This window comes from Stegostoma tigrinum, chromosome 18 (genome assembly GCF_030684315.1).
Source record: "Stegostoma tigrinum isolate sSteTig4 chromosome 18, sSteTig4.hap1, whole genome shotgun sequence".
Classification (NCBI taxonomy): Eukaryota; Metazoa; Chordata; class Chondrichthyes; order Orectolobiformes; family Stegostomatidae; genus Stegostoma; species Stegostoma tigrinum.
Genome location: NC_081371.1, coordinates 40,122,314 through 40,143,027, shown reverse-complemented (window position 1 = coordinate 40,143,027; position 20,714 = coordinate 40,122,314). Strand labels below are relative to the sequence as shown.

The 20,714-nt window shown below is 42.3% G+C and overlaps 1 protein-coding gene across 7 annotated transcripts in view; it reads left to right on the top strand.

The window, feature by feature from the left end:
* The window catches only part of lin7a (lin-7 homolog A (C. elegans)), a 72,695-nt gene that overhangs the window by 18,654 nt on the left and 33,327 nt on the right, over window positions 1-20,714 (top strand). For 5 of the 7 annotated variants that reach the window (XM_059652463.1, XM_059652462.1, XM_059652461.1 and 2 more), the window contains exon 2: window positions 3,058-3,176. The exons of the other annotated variants lie outside the window; for them this stretch is intronic. In XM_059652463.1, coding sequence (XP_059508446.1) covers window positions 3,058-3,176 — 119 coding nt within the window. The remainder of the gene's footprint in view (window positions 1-3,057; window positions 3,177-20,714) is intronic. 7 annotated transcript variants of the gene reach the window in all.

Genomic DNA, 20,714 nt, shown 5'->3' with positions numbered 1-20,714 from the left:
GGGCGCCCTATTATAGGAAAGATGTGGATGCTTTGGAGAGGGTTCAGAGGAGGTTTACCAGGATGCTGCCTGGACTGGAGGGCTTATCTTATGAAGAGAGGTTGACTGAGCTCGGTCTCTTTTCATTGGAGAAAAGGAGGAGGAGAGGGGACCTAATTGAGGTATACAAGATAATGAGAGGCATAGATAGAGTTGATAGCCAGAGACTATTTCCCAGGGCAGAAATGGCTAGCACAAGGGGTCATAGTTTTAAGCTAGTTGGTGGAAAGTATAGAGGGGATGTCAGAGGCAGGTTCTTTACGCAGAGAGTTGTGAGAGCATGGAATGCGTTGCCAGCAGCAGTTGTGGAAGCAAGGTCATTGGGGTCATTTAAGAGACTGCTGGACATGTATATGGTCACAGAAATTTTGAGGGTGCATACATGAGGATCAATGGTCGGCACAACATTGTGGGCTGAAGGGCCTGTTCTGTGCTGTACTGTTCTATGTTCTATGTTCTAATAGTGATGTAATTCAACTCTTGAGTGTAGCCCATTTGAATTATTACAATTAAAAGTGTGACCTCTGAACTGTCCTAAAAATGTGAGTTCGCTCAAGTTACAACTTAAATGGTTATAACATTCACCATGTCCGTCAGTGATTTGGTTGAGGAGAAGGAAAAATGCTTACATTTGGAACTGAAATTTTCGTGAGTAACTTTTGAAAGTCACTTACAAATAGGATCCAGTACAGCGATGAGTAAGAAAGGATATTTAAGATCAAGTACATGAGAGGCCAGGGTTGAAGTTCATAATCACTGATTAAATGTATTGCATTTAATCTGCAGAAGGAATCAACTTGATGGGTCAAATAGTCTTTATCAGTGCATTCTTTCTTATGTTGTAGAGTGAGTAAAACAGGAAAAAGGATAGTTTTAGATAACAAAGTGTGAAGCTGGATGAACACAGCAGGCCAAGCAGCATCTCAGGAGCACAAAAGCTGACGTTTCGGGCCTAGATCCTTCATCTATCCCCTATTCCCAATTCCTTCGCCTCCGCCGCATCTGCTCCCAGGATGAGGCATTCCACTCCCGCACATCCCAGATGGCCGCGTCCTTCAAGGCTCGCAACTCCACCCCCCCCCCCCCCCCCCCCCCCCACCGCAGTGGTCGAGAACGCCCTTGACTGTGTCTCCCGCATTTCCTGCAAAACATCCCTCACACTCCGCCCCCGCAATAACCGCCCTAAGAGAATCCCCCTTGTCGTCACATCCCACCCCACCAACCTCTGGATACAACGCATCATCCTCCGACACTTCCGCCATCTACAATCCAACCCCACCACCCAAGACATTTTTCCATCCCCACCCTTGCCTGCTTTCCGGAGAAACCACTCTCTCCATGACTCCCTTGTCCGCTCCACACTCCCCTCCAACGCCACCACACCCGGCACCTTCCCCTGCAAACGCAGGAAGTGCTACACTTGACCCCACACCTCCTCCCTCACCCCTATCCCAGGCTGCAAGATGACTTTCCATATTAAGCAGATGTTCACCTGCACATCTGCCAGTGTAGTATACTGTATCCACTGTACCCGGTGTGGCTTCTTCTACATTGGGGAAACCAAGCGGAGGCTTGGGGACCGCTTTGCAGAACACCTCTGCTCAGTTCGCAATAAACAACTGCACCTCCCAGTCGTGAACCATTTTAACTCCCCCTCCCATTCCTTAGAAGACATGTCCATCATGGGCCTCCTGCAGTGCCACAATGATGCCACCCGAAGGTTGCAGGAACAGCAACTCATATTCCGCTTGGGAACCCTGCAGCCCAATGGTATCAATGTGGACTTCACAAGCTTCAAAATCTCCTCCTCTCCCACTGCATCTCAAAACCAGCCCAGCTCATCCCCTCCCCCCACTGCATCCCAAAACCAGCCCAGCCCATCCCCATCTCCCTAACCTGTTCTTCCTCTCACCCATCCCTTCCTCCCACCTCAAGCCGCACTTCCATCTCCCATCTACTAACCTCATCCCGCCTCCTTGACCTGTCCGTCCTCCCTGGACTGACCTATCCCCTCCCTACCTCCCCACCTATACTCTCCTCTCCACCTATCTTCTCCTCTATCCATCTTCAGTCCGCCTCCCCCTCTCTCCCTATTTATTTCAGAATCCTCTCCCCATCCCCCTTTTCTGATGAAGGGTCTAGGCCCGAAACGTCAGCTTTTGTGCTCCTAAGATGCTGCTTGGCCTGCAGTCTTCATCCAGCTTCACACTTTGTTATCTTGGATTCTCCAGCATCTGCAGTTCCTATTATCTCTGAAAAGGATAGTTTTATTCTGAGCATAGGAAAACAAAATAGCTGTCCTTAAGTAGCTTTAAGTATTTTGTTTCAAAGGAATTCTTTATTACCTGCGAATCAGCAAAAACTAACAGTCATGTTTTTAAGAACTTATTCAGTAACTTGAATGTTTCAGGTGCTGAGATAGTAGGAACTGCTGATGCTGGGGAATCCAAGATAACAAGGCGTAGACTTGGATGAACACAGCAGGCTAAGCAGCATCAGAGGAGCAGGAAGGCTGATGTCTAGACCTGAAACGTCAGCTTTTCCTGCTCCTCTGATACTGCTTGGCCTCTGTGATCATCCAGCTCTAGACCTCTATTTCAGGTGCTGTACGTTGGGCTGAAATCAAATGGCCATGGAACTGGGAGTTATTTGGATTTACAGTCACTGAAAACAAAGGAGTTTAACAAATAAGTTTGTCTTGCTTTAATTATTAACACATCTTGAAAAACTTTGTTACAGATTGCACAATTCTTAATGGACTTGGATCACTTTCTTCATAATTCTCAAAACTTGGTTGCCCAGGTGTGAAGTAAAACTACACTTTGAACTTTTAATTACGAAGTGATTTTGAGTGACTCCATGCTATGTAAATCTACATTATATTGTATTAAGGGCAAGATATTATTTGTTATTCAGGAGGAGGATTTTTAAAATTTTAAATAGAGGTTATTGTCTTATCTGTTCATCCTAAATAGACATTCGAGTCATCTTTTATTTGTTGCATATTTCTCTTCTCAGATGTGGCTCGAGCTATTGAATTGCTAGAGAAGCTTCAGGAAAGTGGAGCAGTGCCAATCCACAAACTGCAGTCCTTACAGAGAGTACTACAGAGTGAGTTTTGCACTGCTGTCAGAGAGGTATGGAAGTCATTATCCTATTGCCAATAGAAAAAGACTTGAAATTATGTGGCACCTTTCATGACCACACAATGTTGTAAAATACTTTGTAACCATCAACGCTACTTTTAAACTGGTAATAGGAGCAGCCAACCTATGCACAGCAAACTAGTAGTAATATAAAGGACGAGATCATCAATTTTTTTGGTTATCGGATGAGGCATAGCTAATGGCCATGGCACGAGAAGAACTTCTGTAATGTTCTTTTGAATAATGAAGGATAGATTTACATAATTTGGAAGGAACATCTTTCATGAAGAGATGGAAGGCAATTTAAGGCTGAGGCAGTTGAAGACAAGATTGCCAGTGATTTTTGTGATTTAAGTTTTAGCACGAGATAAAATTGCAGTAACCCAGCAATTGAAGCGGGTTCTTGGGCTGGAAATGATTACAGAGATGGAAATTTGAGGCTATGAGACGGCTTGGAAGGAAGAATGAAAACTTAAAAGACTTATCGCGCTGAATGCTAATGCAAGTAAATGATGGACGCTTGTGACTTTCCTATCCATATTGGACAACGTTTGGAATGATCATATTTGATGAAAAATGGGAATTCATCCGTTAGAATAACCACGTCTAGAGCTAGCCAAGGCGTAGGTGATGATTTCAGTAGCAGGCGAGCTTAGGTCGGGGCGAAGTCAGTCAATTTTATAGAGGGGGATGTATGTGGTTTTTCTGAGGGTGTGGATAAGAACATCAGAGCAATAGCAGTGTGGTGGGCTACATGGGCTTTAGCAAGGCTTTTAAGGTCCCTCATGGGAGGCTGATACAATGAAATCACATGGGGTTCAATGTGAGCTGGCAAGATTTATACACTCACAATGATGCCGGCCGCAAACTGGAGGAGCAGTACCCCATATTCCGTCTCAGGACCCTCCAGCGCAATGGCCGAAATGTGGATTTTACCAGTTTCAAAATCTCCCCACCCCCAGCCTCATCACATTACCAACCATCTCTCTCAATCCCCACTTCCTTGGCCTGACACAACCTATCCATCTTCTCTCCCACCTATCCGCTCCTCCCATCTCGCTGACCAATCCCCACCATTCCCTGCATGCACTCACCATCCCACCTACCTTTCCCAGCCACACCCCTCCTCTCTCTCTTTATTTCTGAGCTTGACCCCCCACCTCCCCATTTCTGACCTGAAACATCAGCTTTCCTGTTTCTCTGATGTTGTCTGGCCTGCTGTGTTCTCGAGTTCTACGCTGTGTTATCTCTAACTCCAGTAACTGCAGTTTTTGCTATCTGAGCAGCAGAAGGGTATTTTTTGACTACAGATCTGTGGCCAGTGGTGTTCCCTATAGGACATTGGTGAGCCAGATGGGTTTTTCCACAAGTGAAAATAGTTTCATGGCCATCACTGGGCATTCACTTTCAGATCCTGTGATTTTCCCTCAAATGCACTTTTAAGAAAAACTGTTTTAGTTTTTCAAGAATGGTGTTTGTCAGTAATCCAGGTAACATATTAATGATTCAATGAGTTTAAAATAGACTTGAAAGGGTACTCTTAATTCCAAAAAGAGACAAACAATATAAACTAACAATAGCATCAGTGTCCAAGTGCACTCCAAGTGCTTATGTTTGTTAATACTACAAGTCATCCACTGTCATTCAGTAGATACAGTAACAATGAGCTCAGTGGGAGAGCTCCTGAAGCACAATTGAAATTGCATTTTCAAAGCAATAAACCTTCTAAAGCATTTCTAATATTTGATTAACATTTAAAATCTTACAACACGTTTCATCTTCATTTGAATTCTGTCATGTAGAAATTATTTTGTGTGCTCTTGAATTCTGAAAACCAGTCTTATCTTTTATTTAAAGTCTCAATTTGAATATAATCTGGATACCTTATTTAGGACAGGGACAAAATTTTTGAAAAAAGGCTCTCCAGTGATCTGTCTGAGTGCCATATTTGTCCAATGGATAAATGGATATTTTACTAAAATCGACATTTGCACTGTATGTGGTCAATGCCTCATTGATAATCTAAAAATGATCTGCAGCATTGTGGTGTCTTAAAAATACAAATTCTGTACTTAATGCACTCAGTTGTAGATTGGAAAATAGCTTTCGATCCAGATTATGTGGGGAAAAACAGGGCATGTTTAAGTAGAAGCAATACACAGTCTCATGTCCATGAAGTTAATATATAATCTAGAATGCTGATTGGTGAAATTCTTGGTAAATTTGGGGTAAACAAGAGAAGTATAGCTGGAGCAAAGAGAGAGGCAAAGGCCAAGGTCTCCATGGACAAACTACTGTACATAAATAAATAAACATCCTCCGCCTCCGCCGCATCTGCTCCCACGATGAGGCATTCCACTCCCGCACATCCCAGATGTCCACGTTCTTCAAGGACCGCAACTTTCCCCCCACAGAGGTCGAGAACGCCCTTGACCGCGTCTCCCGCATTTCCCGCAACACATCCCTCACACCCCGCCCCCGCCACAACCGCCCAAAGAGGATCCCCCTCGTTCTCACACACAACCCTACCAACCTCCGGATACAACGCATCATCCTCCGACACTTCCGCCATCTACAATCTGACCCCACCACCCAAGACATTTTTCCATCCCCACCCCTGTCTGCTTTCCGGAGAGACCACTCTCTCCGTGACTCCCTTGTTCGCTCCACACTGCCCTCCAACCCCACCACACCCGGCACCTTCCCCTGCAACCGCAGGAAATGCTACACTTGCCCCCACACCTCCTCCCTCACCCCTATCCCAGGCCCCAAGATGACTTTCCACATTAAGCAGAGGTTCACCTGCACATCTGCCAATATGGTATACTGCATCCACTGTACCCGGTGTGGCATCCTCTACATTGGGGAAACCAAGCGGAGGCTTGGAGACCGCTTTGCAGAACACCTCCGCTCGGTTCGCAATAAACAACTACACCTCCCAGTCGCAAACCATTTCCACTCCCCCTCCCATTCTTTAGATGACATGTCCATCATGGGCCTCCTACAGTGCCACAATGATGCCACCCGAAGGTTGCAGGAACAGCAACTGATATTCCTCTTGGGAACCCTGCAGCCCAATGGTATCAATGTGGACTTCACCAGCTTCAAAATCTCCCCTTCCCCCACTGCATCCCAAAACCAGCCCAGTTCATCCCCTCCTCCCACTGCACCACACAACCAGTCCAGCCTTTCCCCGCCACCCACTGCATCCCAAAACCAGTCCAACTTGTCTGTGCCTCCCTAACCTGTTCTTCCTCTCAACCATCCCTTCCTCCCACCCCAAGCCGCACCTCCGTCTCCTACCTACTAACATCATCCCACCTCCTTGACCTGTCTGTCTTCCCTGGACTGACCTATCCCCTCCCTACCTCCCCACCTATACTCTCCTCTCCACCTATCTTCTTTTCTCTCCATCTTCGGTCCGCCTACCCCTCTCTCCCTATTTTCTCCAGACCCCTCACCCCATCCCCCTCTCTGATGAAGGGTCTAGGCCCGAAACGTCAGCTTTTGTGCTCCTGAGATGCTGCTTGGCCTGCTGTGCTCATCCAGCCTCACATTTCGTTATCTTGGATTCTCCAGCATCTGCAGTTCCCATTATTACTGTACATTAATTCCTGTTTACCAATAACTGCATCAACTACCTCTTCAAAGCTGAATGTGTAATATAGTGCAGATGGTTGTTTGGCAAAATGAATCTTGTGTGGCGAGTGTGAGTCTAGGGTGCATGCTCAAGGCAGTTAAAGGAAGCACTACTTCGATGCTCCTAGAACATAGAAACGGATATCCTTTTATTGTCATGTGTACTCCATTGTAGGAGCATAGCGAAAAGCTTTTACAATATCTGCTGACTTTTGGCAAATACTTAGGTACAATACTTGGATACAGCAGAGGAGTAGAAGTAATTGCGGTACTTTACAGAGTTGAAAAATAAGTTAAAATAGGACATCAGTAAGGAATTGACATTAAAATAAGGGAGGAAATTTCAGATCGACATTACAGTGTAGCAGCTCAGTGCAAGACCTTTGCATGACCATCTGCACCAGACCCCAAAAGCTGTACTCGATCTACAGTGACACTCAGTTGCTCCAAGGTAAGTTCTAGGACTGACTCCCCAGCTCTGGTCTCTGCCCAGGACCTGCTGCCTGCATGCTGCTCCAGAATTCACCTCTGGTGCTAATGGCGAGAGAAGAAGAGAAAAAGAGAGCGGTGGGAGGGAGAGAAACCAGAAAAAAAAGGTGGACCAGAGGAGCTCCAGCTAGAGCATCCTACTGTGCCACCATCTTGCGGAGTCCTAAGGCTTCACCTGGAACTTTTGGTATTGACTTTGTACTCTGAGAGAAGCTTGCCTAAGATTTCTGCTCCTGGCATAACCAAATGAAAAGTGTTATGGCCTCCTTTTGAAAGAAAATGCATTTTCAGAAGCAGAAAGAAAATGCAAGCAGAGGAAATTGAGCCAACAGCTCCAAAGCTCAACTGCTTGTGGAACTCTGATTTTTTGCCGTCGAACATTCTGGGTGTAAATCAACCTTAGCAGTCATTCAGGTACGGCTATCAAATACTCCAGATGATGAATACATTTGTCTTAGCCTCTGAGTGATATGATTAGGAAAGGATTAGAGGGATATGGGCCAAATGCTGACAAACATGTCTAGTTAACTTAAGATATCTTGTTGGCATGGACGAGTTGGACGGACATGTCTGTTTCCATGCTGTACAGCTTTATGTGAATTCCTACTGTAGTCATACTCATTTCCAGCAGATGAGATGACCGTACTGCCCATTAAATCCCAGTGGCTCCTCTTGGGTTAAACCAATTGGCCACACTTTGCCCTGTTCAATCCTTGTAACCCTGCAGTTTATTTCTTTCACTTACCATCCAGTTTCCCTTTTGAAATCATGGCTGCTGTGTCACCATCCTCTCAGGCAGCCAGATCCGGTATATATATTCATTCCCTGTGTAAAAATGCACTTCTCACTTATCCTTCTGCGTCTCTCATCCAAGATAGTCTACACGACCTCTCGCTGTAATCGTTTCTTCCACGCTGCCCCTGTTTTATCATGTAATTTGAGGGACTATGTTATGTGAATAAGGAGTTGGAATCACACATAAACTGTTTGCATTTATATGGCACGAGTGGCCCCAAAATGCTTTACAAAGGGTAGTCGACGGCCCGAAGAGAGAAATACAGCAGTTTGCATGCAGGTATTTCCAACCACCAGAAGTGCATTACCAACTGGGTAAATTGCTTCTGTGACACTGGATAAGAAGTTAGTATTAGGCAGAACCCAAGAGGTTGCATGTTCTTTTCAAATTGACCAGATTGTTTGGGTTCGTCTGCAGAGATGGTCAAGTCATAGGTTACAGGGCACAGGCACAGTAGGTGACCTACATGGGTTAGACACAGCGGGAGAGTACAGGGGTAGAGGGGAATAAATGATTAGAGACAGGAGTTGTGTGGAGTATTAGTACTGGTGTGGACTAATTGGGGCCAACCAGTTTTGGGGCTGTGAATTCATTGTATTTTTTCGTAATGATTTACTATGACTGTAAAAATTTACAATTTATGCTAATTTATCACCTAATGCAGATCTTCTTTGAAACATTAATTATTAGCTTAAGTTCAAATCACCGATCATCGTGTGAATTGTAATTATTATGCATGCTTTTAACTGGCATTTACTTTTTAGGGATAAACAAATAAGAGACTCATAATCTGACACCTTACCACAAGAAGTATTACAGCATCAGTGATGACTTGATATGAACCAGAGTCCAGAACTGTAATTTTGATTTAATTGCAATTCATTCAAAATTGGTTAGGTCAAGATTTGGTATCGTTGTCAATAGTACTTCATGTAGGATTTTGTGTCTCGACAGGCCTGACCTCAGTGGAAACATTAGATTGCTCGCTCCGGTGACTTGCCCCATGGTCATTTAACAATTGCAGTGACATTCATTGGCCCAGGATAAGATTTCCAGAACCCTTCCAAAAAAGCTTCTGTGTTACATCTGCCAGCCAATCATACAGCCAATAATTTGTGCTCCCAACACTAACAACAAGACTGGTGGCGACTAGTTTGGGTCTGAACCCAATCTCGATGAAGATCACCAATGAATCTGAGTGGAGAGATAATTAAGGGACTGTGTCAAGGGCTGGTTAAGAGTGATTGGCAGAGGGGTTGGAGTGCCAAGACCAAAGTGTTTGGAGGGGATGGTAACGTTAGGATGGGTCAGATGCCGGAGCTGGAGGAGGCCTTTACAGGAGATGTCTGAATTCCTTTCCCATGCATACCCTGCAGTGTGACACCTACCAGACCTCAAACTTTGTGACTCCACTTCTGTGGCCAATTAAGTGACTCAATTGGCCCAAGGATAGGTGGGCTGCCTGATGCCCTTAATATTGGAATTTCATTGGAATGGGTGTGTAGGCACTTGGAAAGGCACCTGTGCCAAATTTACATCCTTTGGGTGGACGCCTGTCAACCTACCCATAGTGGATTGTGAAATCCTGACCCGTATAAATTAGTATGTTCCATTATGGCAAAACAAAATATATCCAGTGTTTTAGAATAGATTGATTTATCAAGCAGGCAATTATCTTTATTTGAGCATTCAGTAATTGTTAAAATGAGACAATTAACTTGAATAAATGTAATTACTTGGATGGTTAGGCGTAAATGATAATTTATAATGCAAACATTACTTTGGTCATAGCTTGAATAATTTTACTTGAGTTAAATTATTGCATTTATTCTCTGCTGTTATATTATTCGTACTGAAATATTCATCTTGTTGAGAGTTCATAAAACCTTCCTGAAATGAATTACAGTGATTACAAATTGTAGCTTTTTAATGACATATCACTTTTAGATTGTATATTTGTTGTATGCCCCCAGTAGAGTGAAGGATTGCTTTTACCAAAACAAAATCTAACATAGACACGTTTCAATAAGTGACCTAAGAGCTAAGTGATCCATGATCAACAGTTCCTATCAAAGCTCTGTAGTCAAGTAGCAGACAGTTAAGTAAAACTGTGGAGGAGAAGGCTCCACAAATATCCCCATCCTGAATGATGTAGGAGACCAGGCAGAAGCATTTACAACCACCTTCAGTGAAATGCATAGTGGGTGATCCACCCTGGCCTTCTCCTGAACTCCTCAATGTCACAGTTGTCATTTTTGACCCACATCAATCTGCTTCTTGTGACAATGATGAAGCTCTAAGCCATGATAATATCTGCCAATAGTAACAAACACTTGAACTCCAGAATTTGCTGTGCCTCATGCCAAGCTATTTCAGTACAACTACAATGCAGGCATCTACCCAAAAGAAGTAGAAAATTGGTCAGCTAGATCTTATCTACAAAATATAGATCAAGCCTATCACTGCTCCACCGTTCTTCTCCCAGTTGTGCTAATAAGCAACACTTGCACAGAATCAATAAGCTACTCATTGATGCTCAATTTGGATGCTTCCAGGTTCCCTATCTCTTTACAGCCTTTGTCCAAATCTGGAAAAATAAGCCAAACACAAGTAGAGGCCAGAGTGACTGACCTGGATATCAAGTTAGATTTTGACAGTCATGACATGAAGAATCCCTGACAAATTTGAAGCCCTTGGGAACCAAGAGGGTAAATGCATCATCAGTTGCAGTCATACCTCACAACAGATTTGAAATAAAAACTAATCGTCAGATAAACTCAGCAAGCAAATCTGACACCATCTTTGGAGAGAAAAAAAGGAATGTTATGAGTCAATATGACTCTTCAGAACTGAAAGGGGCTGGAAAATGATTGTTTTTATTGCTGGAAAGTGAGGCGATGTCTTAGGATATTGCTTCAGGAGTTCCTCAGGGTAGTGTCCTGAGCCCAACCATCTTCAAAAGATCAGAAGATTGTTAAGGTGAGGGAACAACTATTACTTGCAATGGTGAGTAGACTTGAGGGACTGCTGATCCTGTGTTCCATGTGATGTTAATACACTTCCATTGCTATGAAGAAGAAAGTTCCAAGATTTTTGTCCAATGATAGTGAAAGAAGGGCTATGTAGTTCTAAGTCATGAGGGTATGTGGCTTGGATAAAACTTGAAAGTTGTGATGCTGCCACCCACTTGCTGCCCTTGTCCTTCTAGTTGGTAAACCTCACAAATTTGGAAGGAGCTATTGAAGGTCTTGGTGAGTTATTAAAGACCACCTTATTTATTGTGTACACTGCTGCCACTGTTTTGGTAATAGAGGGAGTGAATATTTAAGTTGGTGAATGGGGTACTGATCATGCAAGCTACTTTGTCCTTTTGTCAGAACTGTATTCATTCAGACAAGTGGAAATTATTCTCTCATAGTTCCTGACTCCCCAAAGTTTGTGTGCTAAGTCCTAAGACTACCTAGCCTTTAACTTGCTGTTGGAGCCACAGTACTTGTGTCACTGGTCCAGTTAAGTTTCTTACAAATGCTAACCTGCAGGATGTTGATGGTAAGGAAATTGGCAGTTGTAACGCCATTAAATGTCGCAAGAAAATGGTTGGATTCTCTCACTGGAAATGTTCATTGCTGGTTTTTGTGTCATGTGAATATTGATTGCACTTTTTGAGCCCAGACCTCGATGTTGCCCAGGTCGTGCTCAGTATAGATAAGGACCCCTTCAGTATCTGATGAGTTGCAAATGTAACCGAACAATGTTTAATATATATACGCAAAGTTTTGATCTATTAATGGAGGGAAGGTCCTCAATGAAGCAGATGAAGATGGTTGAACCTTGGACATTATCCTGAAGACTTCCTGCAGTGAAGCTCTAGGATTGAGAGGATTGACCTTCAACAGCCACAACCACCTTCCTTTGTGTTGGCTCTGACTCCAGCCACTGCATAGTATTCCCCCATTTCCCATTGACTTCAATTTGGCCGGAATTCCAGGATGTCACACTTGCTCAAATGCTCCCTTGATATAAAGAATCATTATCTAAGTCTCCTTATTAGAGGTGGATATCTAACTATAACCTTAAACTTAGTTTAAGAATCTGGTTCTTAAATAATAGTTCCTCAGTTGGGGAAAGGCTGAACTAGCAGTTGGAGGAAATGGTGAATTGTTTGATCAGTGTTAGCCTTCCAAGATGAAGTTCCCAAGATATGGAAAATGGCCTATCTTTTCCAGGGAATGATCTCAACCAATGGGGTGAGCTGCAGAACACAACATAGTATAATTAAAATAAGGCTAGATAAATGTTAAACAAAATTAAATAGAGATGAGTTTTATTTGGTAGCAGATATTAAGAAGTCCATTTTTTTATTTCAAGTTACTGGATATAACACCATGTCAACATCTGGTTAGTAAGTTTGCAGATGACACCAAAATTGGTATTGTAGTGTACAGCAAAGAAGGTTAACTCAGAATACAATGGGACCTTGATCAGATGGGCTGATGGGCTGAGGAGTGGCACTTGGAGTTTAGTATAGATAAATGTGAGATGCTACATTTTGACAGGGCATTTCAGGGCAGGAGTATTGCATGAAGTGGTAAGGTCCGGGGGAGTGTTGCCAAACAAAGAGAGCTTGGAGTGCAGGTTCATAGTTCCTTGAAAGTCGAGATGCAGGTAGACAGGGTAATGGAAAGACATTTGGCATGCTTGCCTTTGTTGGTCAGTGCATTGAGTATAAGAGTTGGGAGGTCATAATGTGGCTGTACAGGACACTGATTAGGCCACTTTTGGAAGACTGCATTCAATTTTGTTCTCTCTGCTATAGGATAGATGTTGTGAAACTTGGAAGGATTTAAAAAAGATTTACAAGAATGTTGCCAGGATTGGACGGTTTGAGCCATTGGGAGAGGCTGAATATGCTGGGGCTATTTTCCATGGAGCGCTGCAAGCTGAGGGGTGACCTTGTAAGGGTTTATAAAATTGAGGGACATGGACAGGGTGAATAGCCAAGACCTTGCTCGCAAGTGTGAGGCCATGCAAAACTAAATGGTGTAGGTTTGAGGTGAGAGGGGAAACATTTAAAAGGGACTAAGGGGCAGCATTTTAACGTAGAGGGTGGTGTTATGTATGGAATGAGCTGCCAGAGGAGCTGGTGGAGACTGGTATAATTACAACATTTAAAAGTCATCGGGATGGGAACATGAATAGGAAGTGTTTGCAGGGATATAGGCCAAATTCTGGCGAATTGTTGGACTGGACGAGTAGGACCGAAGAGTCTGTTTCTATGCTGTACATCTCTGTAACTCAATGACTAAATAGATGTGTTCGAGACGAATGTTGGCCAGAGCGCTAGGATAACTCTTGTTCATTACTGAATACTGCAATAGAATTAGTTTGGTTGTCTGAGGATACACAAAACTCCTTGGTTTGAAGTCTTACCTCTGAAGTGATGTCTTTGACAGCAGAACTCCGTTAGTATTTCACTCTGGGGTCATTTTTGAATACATTTTCAGTTCTTTGAACTATTATCCTATTTTTCTTAAGCACATTGCTTTACGTGGATTATAAAATAAAAATAAAATAGTGTAAAGGATCACCATCCTTTATAAGGAATATCTTAGCATCAGCAGGAGGAGATCAAATCTGTGTCCCTTGCTGTGGTTCTGCCACATGCAGATACATTGCAGTATTACAAGTCAGGCAGTGACAGCGCCCATATACTTGCATGTTTCTATTTACAAATTTCATGTTGTGCCCTCCAATCCCATAAACTTGCTCTGTTTTAGGCTCTTTTCAAGTTCTTAAGCCAAATTAACAAGTGACAGACCCTAGGTGATTTCCTGTTAATGCTCATCACCCGAATGTAATTAAACACCTAATTAATATACAATTAACATACAATACTATGGTGTGAAATGTGCTATGTTCACATCACTGCAGGAAGACAAAAGTGCCCTCCAGGAAAAATTGAACCCCATAGAGCTTTGATTGTAAGATGCTCGTTTATGAGGCGTAGTTTGGTTTGCAAATCTGTGCTTCTAACTTACTGTTGTGTTCTCTACCAAGCAAAATCAAAATGTCTCTGTCTCTTTACAAAATGAATCATTGGCCGTAAAAGGCACATTGAAATGAAAATTGTACACAGCTCCCAGTAATGATGTCAGCAGAGCACATCTGCTCTCACTAAATGGTGGTTTGCTGACAGCTGCAGAATGGGCCGTTCAATATGGTTTGTTCTTCGTAACTAAGGTTTGAAAAAGGCCAAGAGGTTCTAAAATGTAAGAGGTTAAATATGTTACAATTAAAGCACCTGCACAGTGTGTACCAACAGTGCTGCTCTCTTAACATTTTGAAAGTCTTGAATAGGAAGTGTTTGTACATGTATCTGTAAGAGTTGAACTTCCCACTTTGTGACATTTATGTCTGAAAGTATCAATAGATTCATGTACATTAATAAATCTTATCTGACTATTCTATGATATTTATCAATGTATGGCACCCAATGTTGTATTCTTCATAGCAACATTCCTGACAGTGAAGCAACATTACGGGGCTGACTGTTGCTGAACAGGAAGTTCCATGCATCAGGATGCTGTTATCTTTGGGGTTGGAATTGGTGCTTAGTTGTACTATATGACTTCATTGTCTGTATTCTTTTATTGTGCATTAAGGCTCACTGTTGAACTATAGCAAGTGTGGTGAGGAAGTACAAAAAGAGATTGACTTGGAAAGGCTACCGAGAGCATTGAGGAGGCAGGTATAATTAAAGTGCCTATGCCAGAAATGCATAAATGATAACTGATTGATATTGTAGTTAGGCAATTGAGCTTTGTGATGCATTATATCAACTTGAAACGTAACACTGACAGTCCGTCCCATTCTCAGTCAGAATAAGGTGCTTGCCTAGTGTAATTATCTGTTGTCCTGTGGCTGGAGAAGCAACATTTAAATCAGGAGTCTGGTTACCCTTGAAGTCTGCCTTGGAGAGAACTAGTAAGAGTGGTTCTATGGCAGATGTCAAGTAATGAATAGTTGAGGAACAGAGGCACAATAGACATGAGATTGCTGGTATAGAAATAGGAGGATATTAGTTTGACGGTGAAACTTCTATGTTTTCCAGGTAGAATGGAGTGTTATCAAGCATGGTCTGGCGGGAATGCCTGAGACCATCTCACCACCACCACCTCAAGGGCAGCTAGCAGCGGACAGTACAAAAAAAAAGCTAGCCAGCTAGCAATGTTTATATACCACAAGTGAACTTTTCTTCAAATGGAGTTAGGCAACGGTATATTTTTATATGTCCTTATATTATAAACTATGGTATAATTAGGTGAGTACTTGACTGGATTTATACACATGGTGAGCAAGTAATTAGTATGTTGCAGATAGTAAGAACTGCCGATGCTGGAATCAGAGATTATCGTGTGGAGCTAGAGGTACACAGCAGGCCAGACAGCATTAGAGGAGCAGGAAAGCTGACATTTCGGGTCAATTGAAGAAGGGCCCCAACTCGTAACGTCAACTTTGCTACTCATCTGATGAAGCCTGGCCTACTGTGTTCCTTCAGCTCCACACTGTGTAATCGGTATGTTGGATCTTTTGAGATGTGTAGCTTGAAACAAAACTGACTAGAAAAGAATATCTGAACAACCTTTAACCTCTGGTGTTTAACATGGAGGAAATGGTTGTTTGTGGAGGATAGAATCCTGCTCTCTTGGTAGCTCTAGAGCCACCCAGTAAAACTCTTGAGCAGCTGCTGTTAGCTCCTTGTCTTGATTCAAGCATGCCATATTGCAAGCAGGGGGATCAATCAGATTAACATATCCTCTATCAGTATAATGGGAAAAATTCGAACTTCATTCTCCTATGTACTGAAACAATGAAGTAATATTAATACACAAAAGTGAAACAATAAAGCCTTGGAAATTTGTATAATCTCAAGTTTCCAAAATGTAATTTGAACTGTTATGGGGCTTGAATCTTTATCACACATCTCAATTATAATTGTGGGCTAATCTGGCGAAATCAGATCAAGCTATTCCCTTTGAGAGAGAATAGAAATGGAAAAATGAGTCAACGTGAGCCTACATTCTTGGTAGTCAGTAACGGAATGCATTGGATAAAGTTCCAGAAGTATGATGCACTTAAAATAGAATTATGAAACACTCATGATCATGACATAAGAATTTTTGGGAAAAAAGAGAATTTTGTCTGTCAATCAATTACTGTTAATACCACGAGAAATGAATGTATTAAGATATGGTGTTATCTGTAAAGCTGAAATGCATTTCTGGCCTCCCTGCTGTAGGAAGGATGTTGTGAAACTTGAAAGGCTTCAGAAAAGATTTAGAAGGATGTTGCCAGTGTTGGAGGGTGTGAACCATAGGAAGATGCCAAATAGGTTGGGGCTATTTTCCTGGAGCTTTGGAGGCTGAGTGGTGACCTTATAGAGATTTGTAAAACCATGAGGGACATGGACAGAGTGAAGAGTCAAGGTTTTTTTCCCCACGTGGAGGAGTCCAAAACGAGAGGGCATAGGTTTAGGGTTAGAGAGGAAAGATTTAAAATGTCCCTAAGAGACAACTTTTTCACTCAGTGCATGGTGCATGTATAGAATGAACTGCCAGAGAAAGTGGTGGAGTCTGTTATAATTACAACATTTAAAAGGCATCTGAATGGATATATGAATAGGAAGGGTAGAGAGAGATATGGACTAATTGCTGGCAAATGGGACTAGATTAATTTAGGATATCTGGTCAGCGGGTTGGTCCGAAGGGTCTGTTTCTGTGCTGTCTAGTTCTACGACTCTATGTTCCTTATTCTTAAAATATTTACTAAATCTTGTGAATTGCATATAATTCATGATATAAATGCAGTTTTCTTTGAACGTATAGTTCACAAAGTTCACAAACTCTGCCATCAAAGCATTTCATTCATCCGTGGTGAATTAGGTGTTCATTCATGTGAACCAGATAAATCTATGTGCCAGCATGATGAAGACCTAAAGGAAACATGTACCAATGATTTAATTTCCTTGAAATTAGTATATTTCACAATGAATTACAGACAAGCGCCATAAGGAATAATTCCGATACTTCATTTATCATACTTCATATTCTGGCAAGCTACCTTTAATCCAAATTAGAAGAACAAAAATTAACTTTAGAAGCTTAAATTGAAGTCGGGATTATAATAATATCCATTCTGATTTATTTCGTTTTGCTAGTTCTGGATCTTTCCCTTTCTGCTTCAAAGGATAGAATCAGAATTTTACAGTGTAGTAGGAAGCCATTTGACCCATCATGTCTGTACTAGCTCCTGAAAGAGCTACCTAACTAGTCCCATTCTCCAGCCTTATCCCTGTAGCCCTCTAAATTGATCACTTTCAAATATCCATCTGCTTTTGAAACCTCCTTTGGAATCCACCTCCTCCAATCTCCCAGGCAGTACGTTCCAAAACCGAATAACTCTGAGTAGCTTTTCCTCCTCTCGCTTCTAAATCTCTTGCTGACAATCTTGAAATTGTGACGCCCCATCCTAATCACTGACATACAAAGTAGTGGAAACAGTTTTTACCGTTAATCATTCATAATTGCAAAATCTTAATAGGTCACCTGTTAATCTTCTCTGTTTCAAAGAGAATAAGCATAATTTCTCTCATCTTTCTATGTATCTGTCATTCCTGTTATCATTATAGTGTTATGGATCAGACCAAACCTCCGCAAAATATATTAAGGAGATAGCCTAGACCCTAACTTTTCCTTATGTTAAAAGTAAATGTAAGGCATTGTGTTCGAGATGCAATTTGATTGGTCAAACTACTTGACTTTAAGCAAAACACACTTTAGTATGAAAATAAAGACAAAAATAAGAATTAGCCTAGCTAACTCTGTTCAAATGCTTAACAAAATAATATATATAATGTATATTAACTACTATAAGTTATCTTTTCCAATATAGTAACATCCCATAAACACATCCTTGGCAAGGCATATTTAGTAAAGTAGATTATGTAACATGCAATGCTGGCAGTGGGAAGAGAACCCTAGCCTTTAGCTGCAACAGAGAGGATACCACATCCATCTTCAAGACCATTGCGACTGCTAATCTAAAAATAAAAACCCTGGTTCTTTGGGAGCTTGACCCCACCCACTCAGGCCGCTTCTCATGTTCCAAGTTTAAAAAAAAGGCCTCACAAGCTGTTCACTCTGTTGGCTTTGAGCAGATGCCCAGCACTTCTGTCTCAATCTTTCTTTAGTTTAAAAATAAACAGGCCAAATACACCTCTTAAAGCCATACTGTCATCACAGTCTCCTTTGAACTCTCTCCAGAGCTTTAACATCCTTCATCAAATAAGATACCAGAACTGAACGCAATAATCCAAATGTGGGCTGACCAATGATTTGTAGCAATCACTTCCTTGTTTTTATACCCTATGCCTCTTTTTATGAACCCAAGGATCCTATTCTCAACAACTGATTCAACATGCCTGGCCACTTTCAGAGGATTACGTACTTGAACCCCCAGTTTCCGCTGCTCCTGTACTCTGTTCAAAGTTGTACCATTGAACCTGTATGTCCCCCCATGCTGCCTCTCCCAAAATACATTACTTGTATTTCTGTGCAGTTAACTTCATCAGCCAGGTGTCTGCCCATTGGGCAAACTTGTCAAACACCTCTCAGAAGTCACTCAGAATTATCCTCACAATTCAGAATTCTCTTTAGCTTAGTATCAATGTAAATTTAGAGATTTTGTCTTCATCACCCATCTCTGAATTGTTTGTTTATCAAAATCTGTAAAAGCATGGATCCCAACACCAATCCTAGGGAACAGCACTTAAAGGAAAAACTGAAAATCATGGAACGTAACCCCAAAAGAAGCCTGTACATTTTGGCATTTATTTTTTCGTAAGGCATCATATACTGAAACAGATTCTTCCTCACAGACTTCCACAAGTCCCATTCCCTCTGTGTCACCAGGGCCCACTCTTCCTTCATTCCCACCATTCCACCACCCACCCCGACCCCCACAAGCCCATGGCACCTTGCCCTGCAACTGCAGAAGGTGCAACACCTGCCTATTTACTTCCTCCCTCCTCCTTATTCAAGGGCCCAAACACACCTTCCAGGTAAAGTGGCATTTTATTTACGCTTCACTCAGTGTAGTCCACTGCATTCATTGCTCACTGGGACACACTTGGCAGCATGGCATGGCCTGGGAAGTCGAGAGTGGGACTCTGGTGGCGACAAACTGTAGTAGCAGAGAAGGAAAGGTTAGATCCCTTTAAGCTATCATTATTTTATATTATAAATTAAATGAATGGAGTCTATGTATGGTGACAGTACACACTTTTCACTGCATTTCATATTGAATGCATAGGAATACATAAGGGATATTCTGTTCTATTCTATTCTATTCAATGTGCTCTCTTCTGCATAGGGGAAATGAAGCATAGACTGTTTGACTGTTTCTCAGAACACCAATGTTCTGACTGCAAAAAAGACTCTAGCTTCTAGTTGCCTGCCACTTCAACACACCATGCTGTTCCCTGTCTAACATCTCTGTCTCATGCTTGCTGCACCTGCTCCAGTGCAGCTCAGCACAAGCTGTTCTTCTTTCTCTCTGAGCTATCTCCACCCATTTGTTGTTCCTACCCTAGCGCCCCCCCCACCTTTTTTTTGCATAAAAATGTTTTCCTAGCTACCACCTGTGCAGAGGAAGGGTCATGGGCCCGACATGTTAATTCTGATTTCTCTCCACATCTGCTGCCAGACCTGCTGAGCTTTTCCAGCAGTTTCTGTGTTTGGCTGCAGACTGGTGCTAGTATTACTTTTTTTTTCTCAAACAGTGTTTTTGTAGTCCTAAATCTCTGTCTGATAATATCACAACACACCAATTTGAAATTCATGAGATGATTAATGATATAAATATCAACTTGCCAAAGTATAGAACATAGAACAATACAGCGCAGAACAGGCCCTTCAGCCCTTGATGTTGCGCAGACCTGTGAACTAATCTAAGCTTCTCCCCCTACACTATCCCATCATTAGCCATATGCTTATCCAAGGACTGTTTAAATGCCCCTAATGTAGCTGAATTAACTACATTGGCAGGCAGAGCGTTCCACACCCTTACCACTCTCTGAGTAAAGAATCTGCCTCTGCCATCTGTCTTAAATCTATCACCCCTCAATTTGTATCTATGCCCCCTTGTACAAGCTGAAGTCTTCATCCTCGGAAAAAGGCTCTCACTGTCCACCCTATCTAATCCTCTGATCATCTTGTATGTCTCTATTAAATCCCCTCTTAGCCTCCTTCTCTCCAATGAGAACAGACCCAAGTCCCTCAGCCTTTCTTCATAGGGCCTGCGCTCCAGACTAGGCAACATCCTAATAAATCTTCTCTGTACCTTTTCCAATGCTTCCACATCCTAATATCTGAATCACCTGTCTCCGCTGAAAAACTTTAGATTTTCCTTTTGTTGTAGACTATTCAATATGACTACCTCTTTGTACGGGTAGCTATTTAGTTTCATGCTTTTTTGCACTGTCCTTGTGGTGATGAAATCCCACTTTCACATTGAGAATACCGTCTATCATGTTGTGTGGCACTATC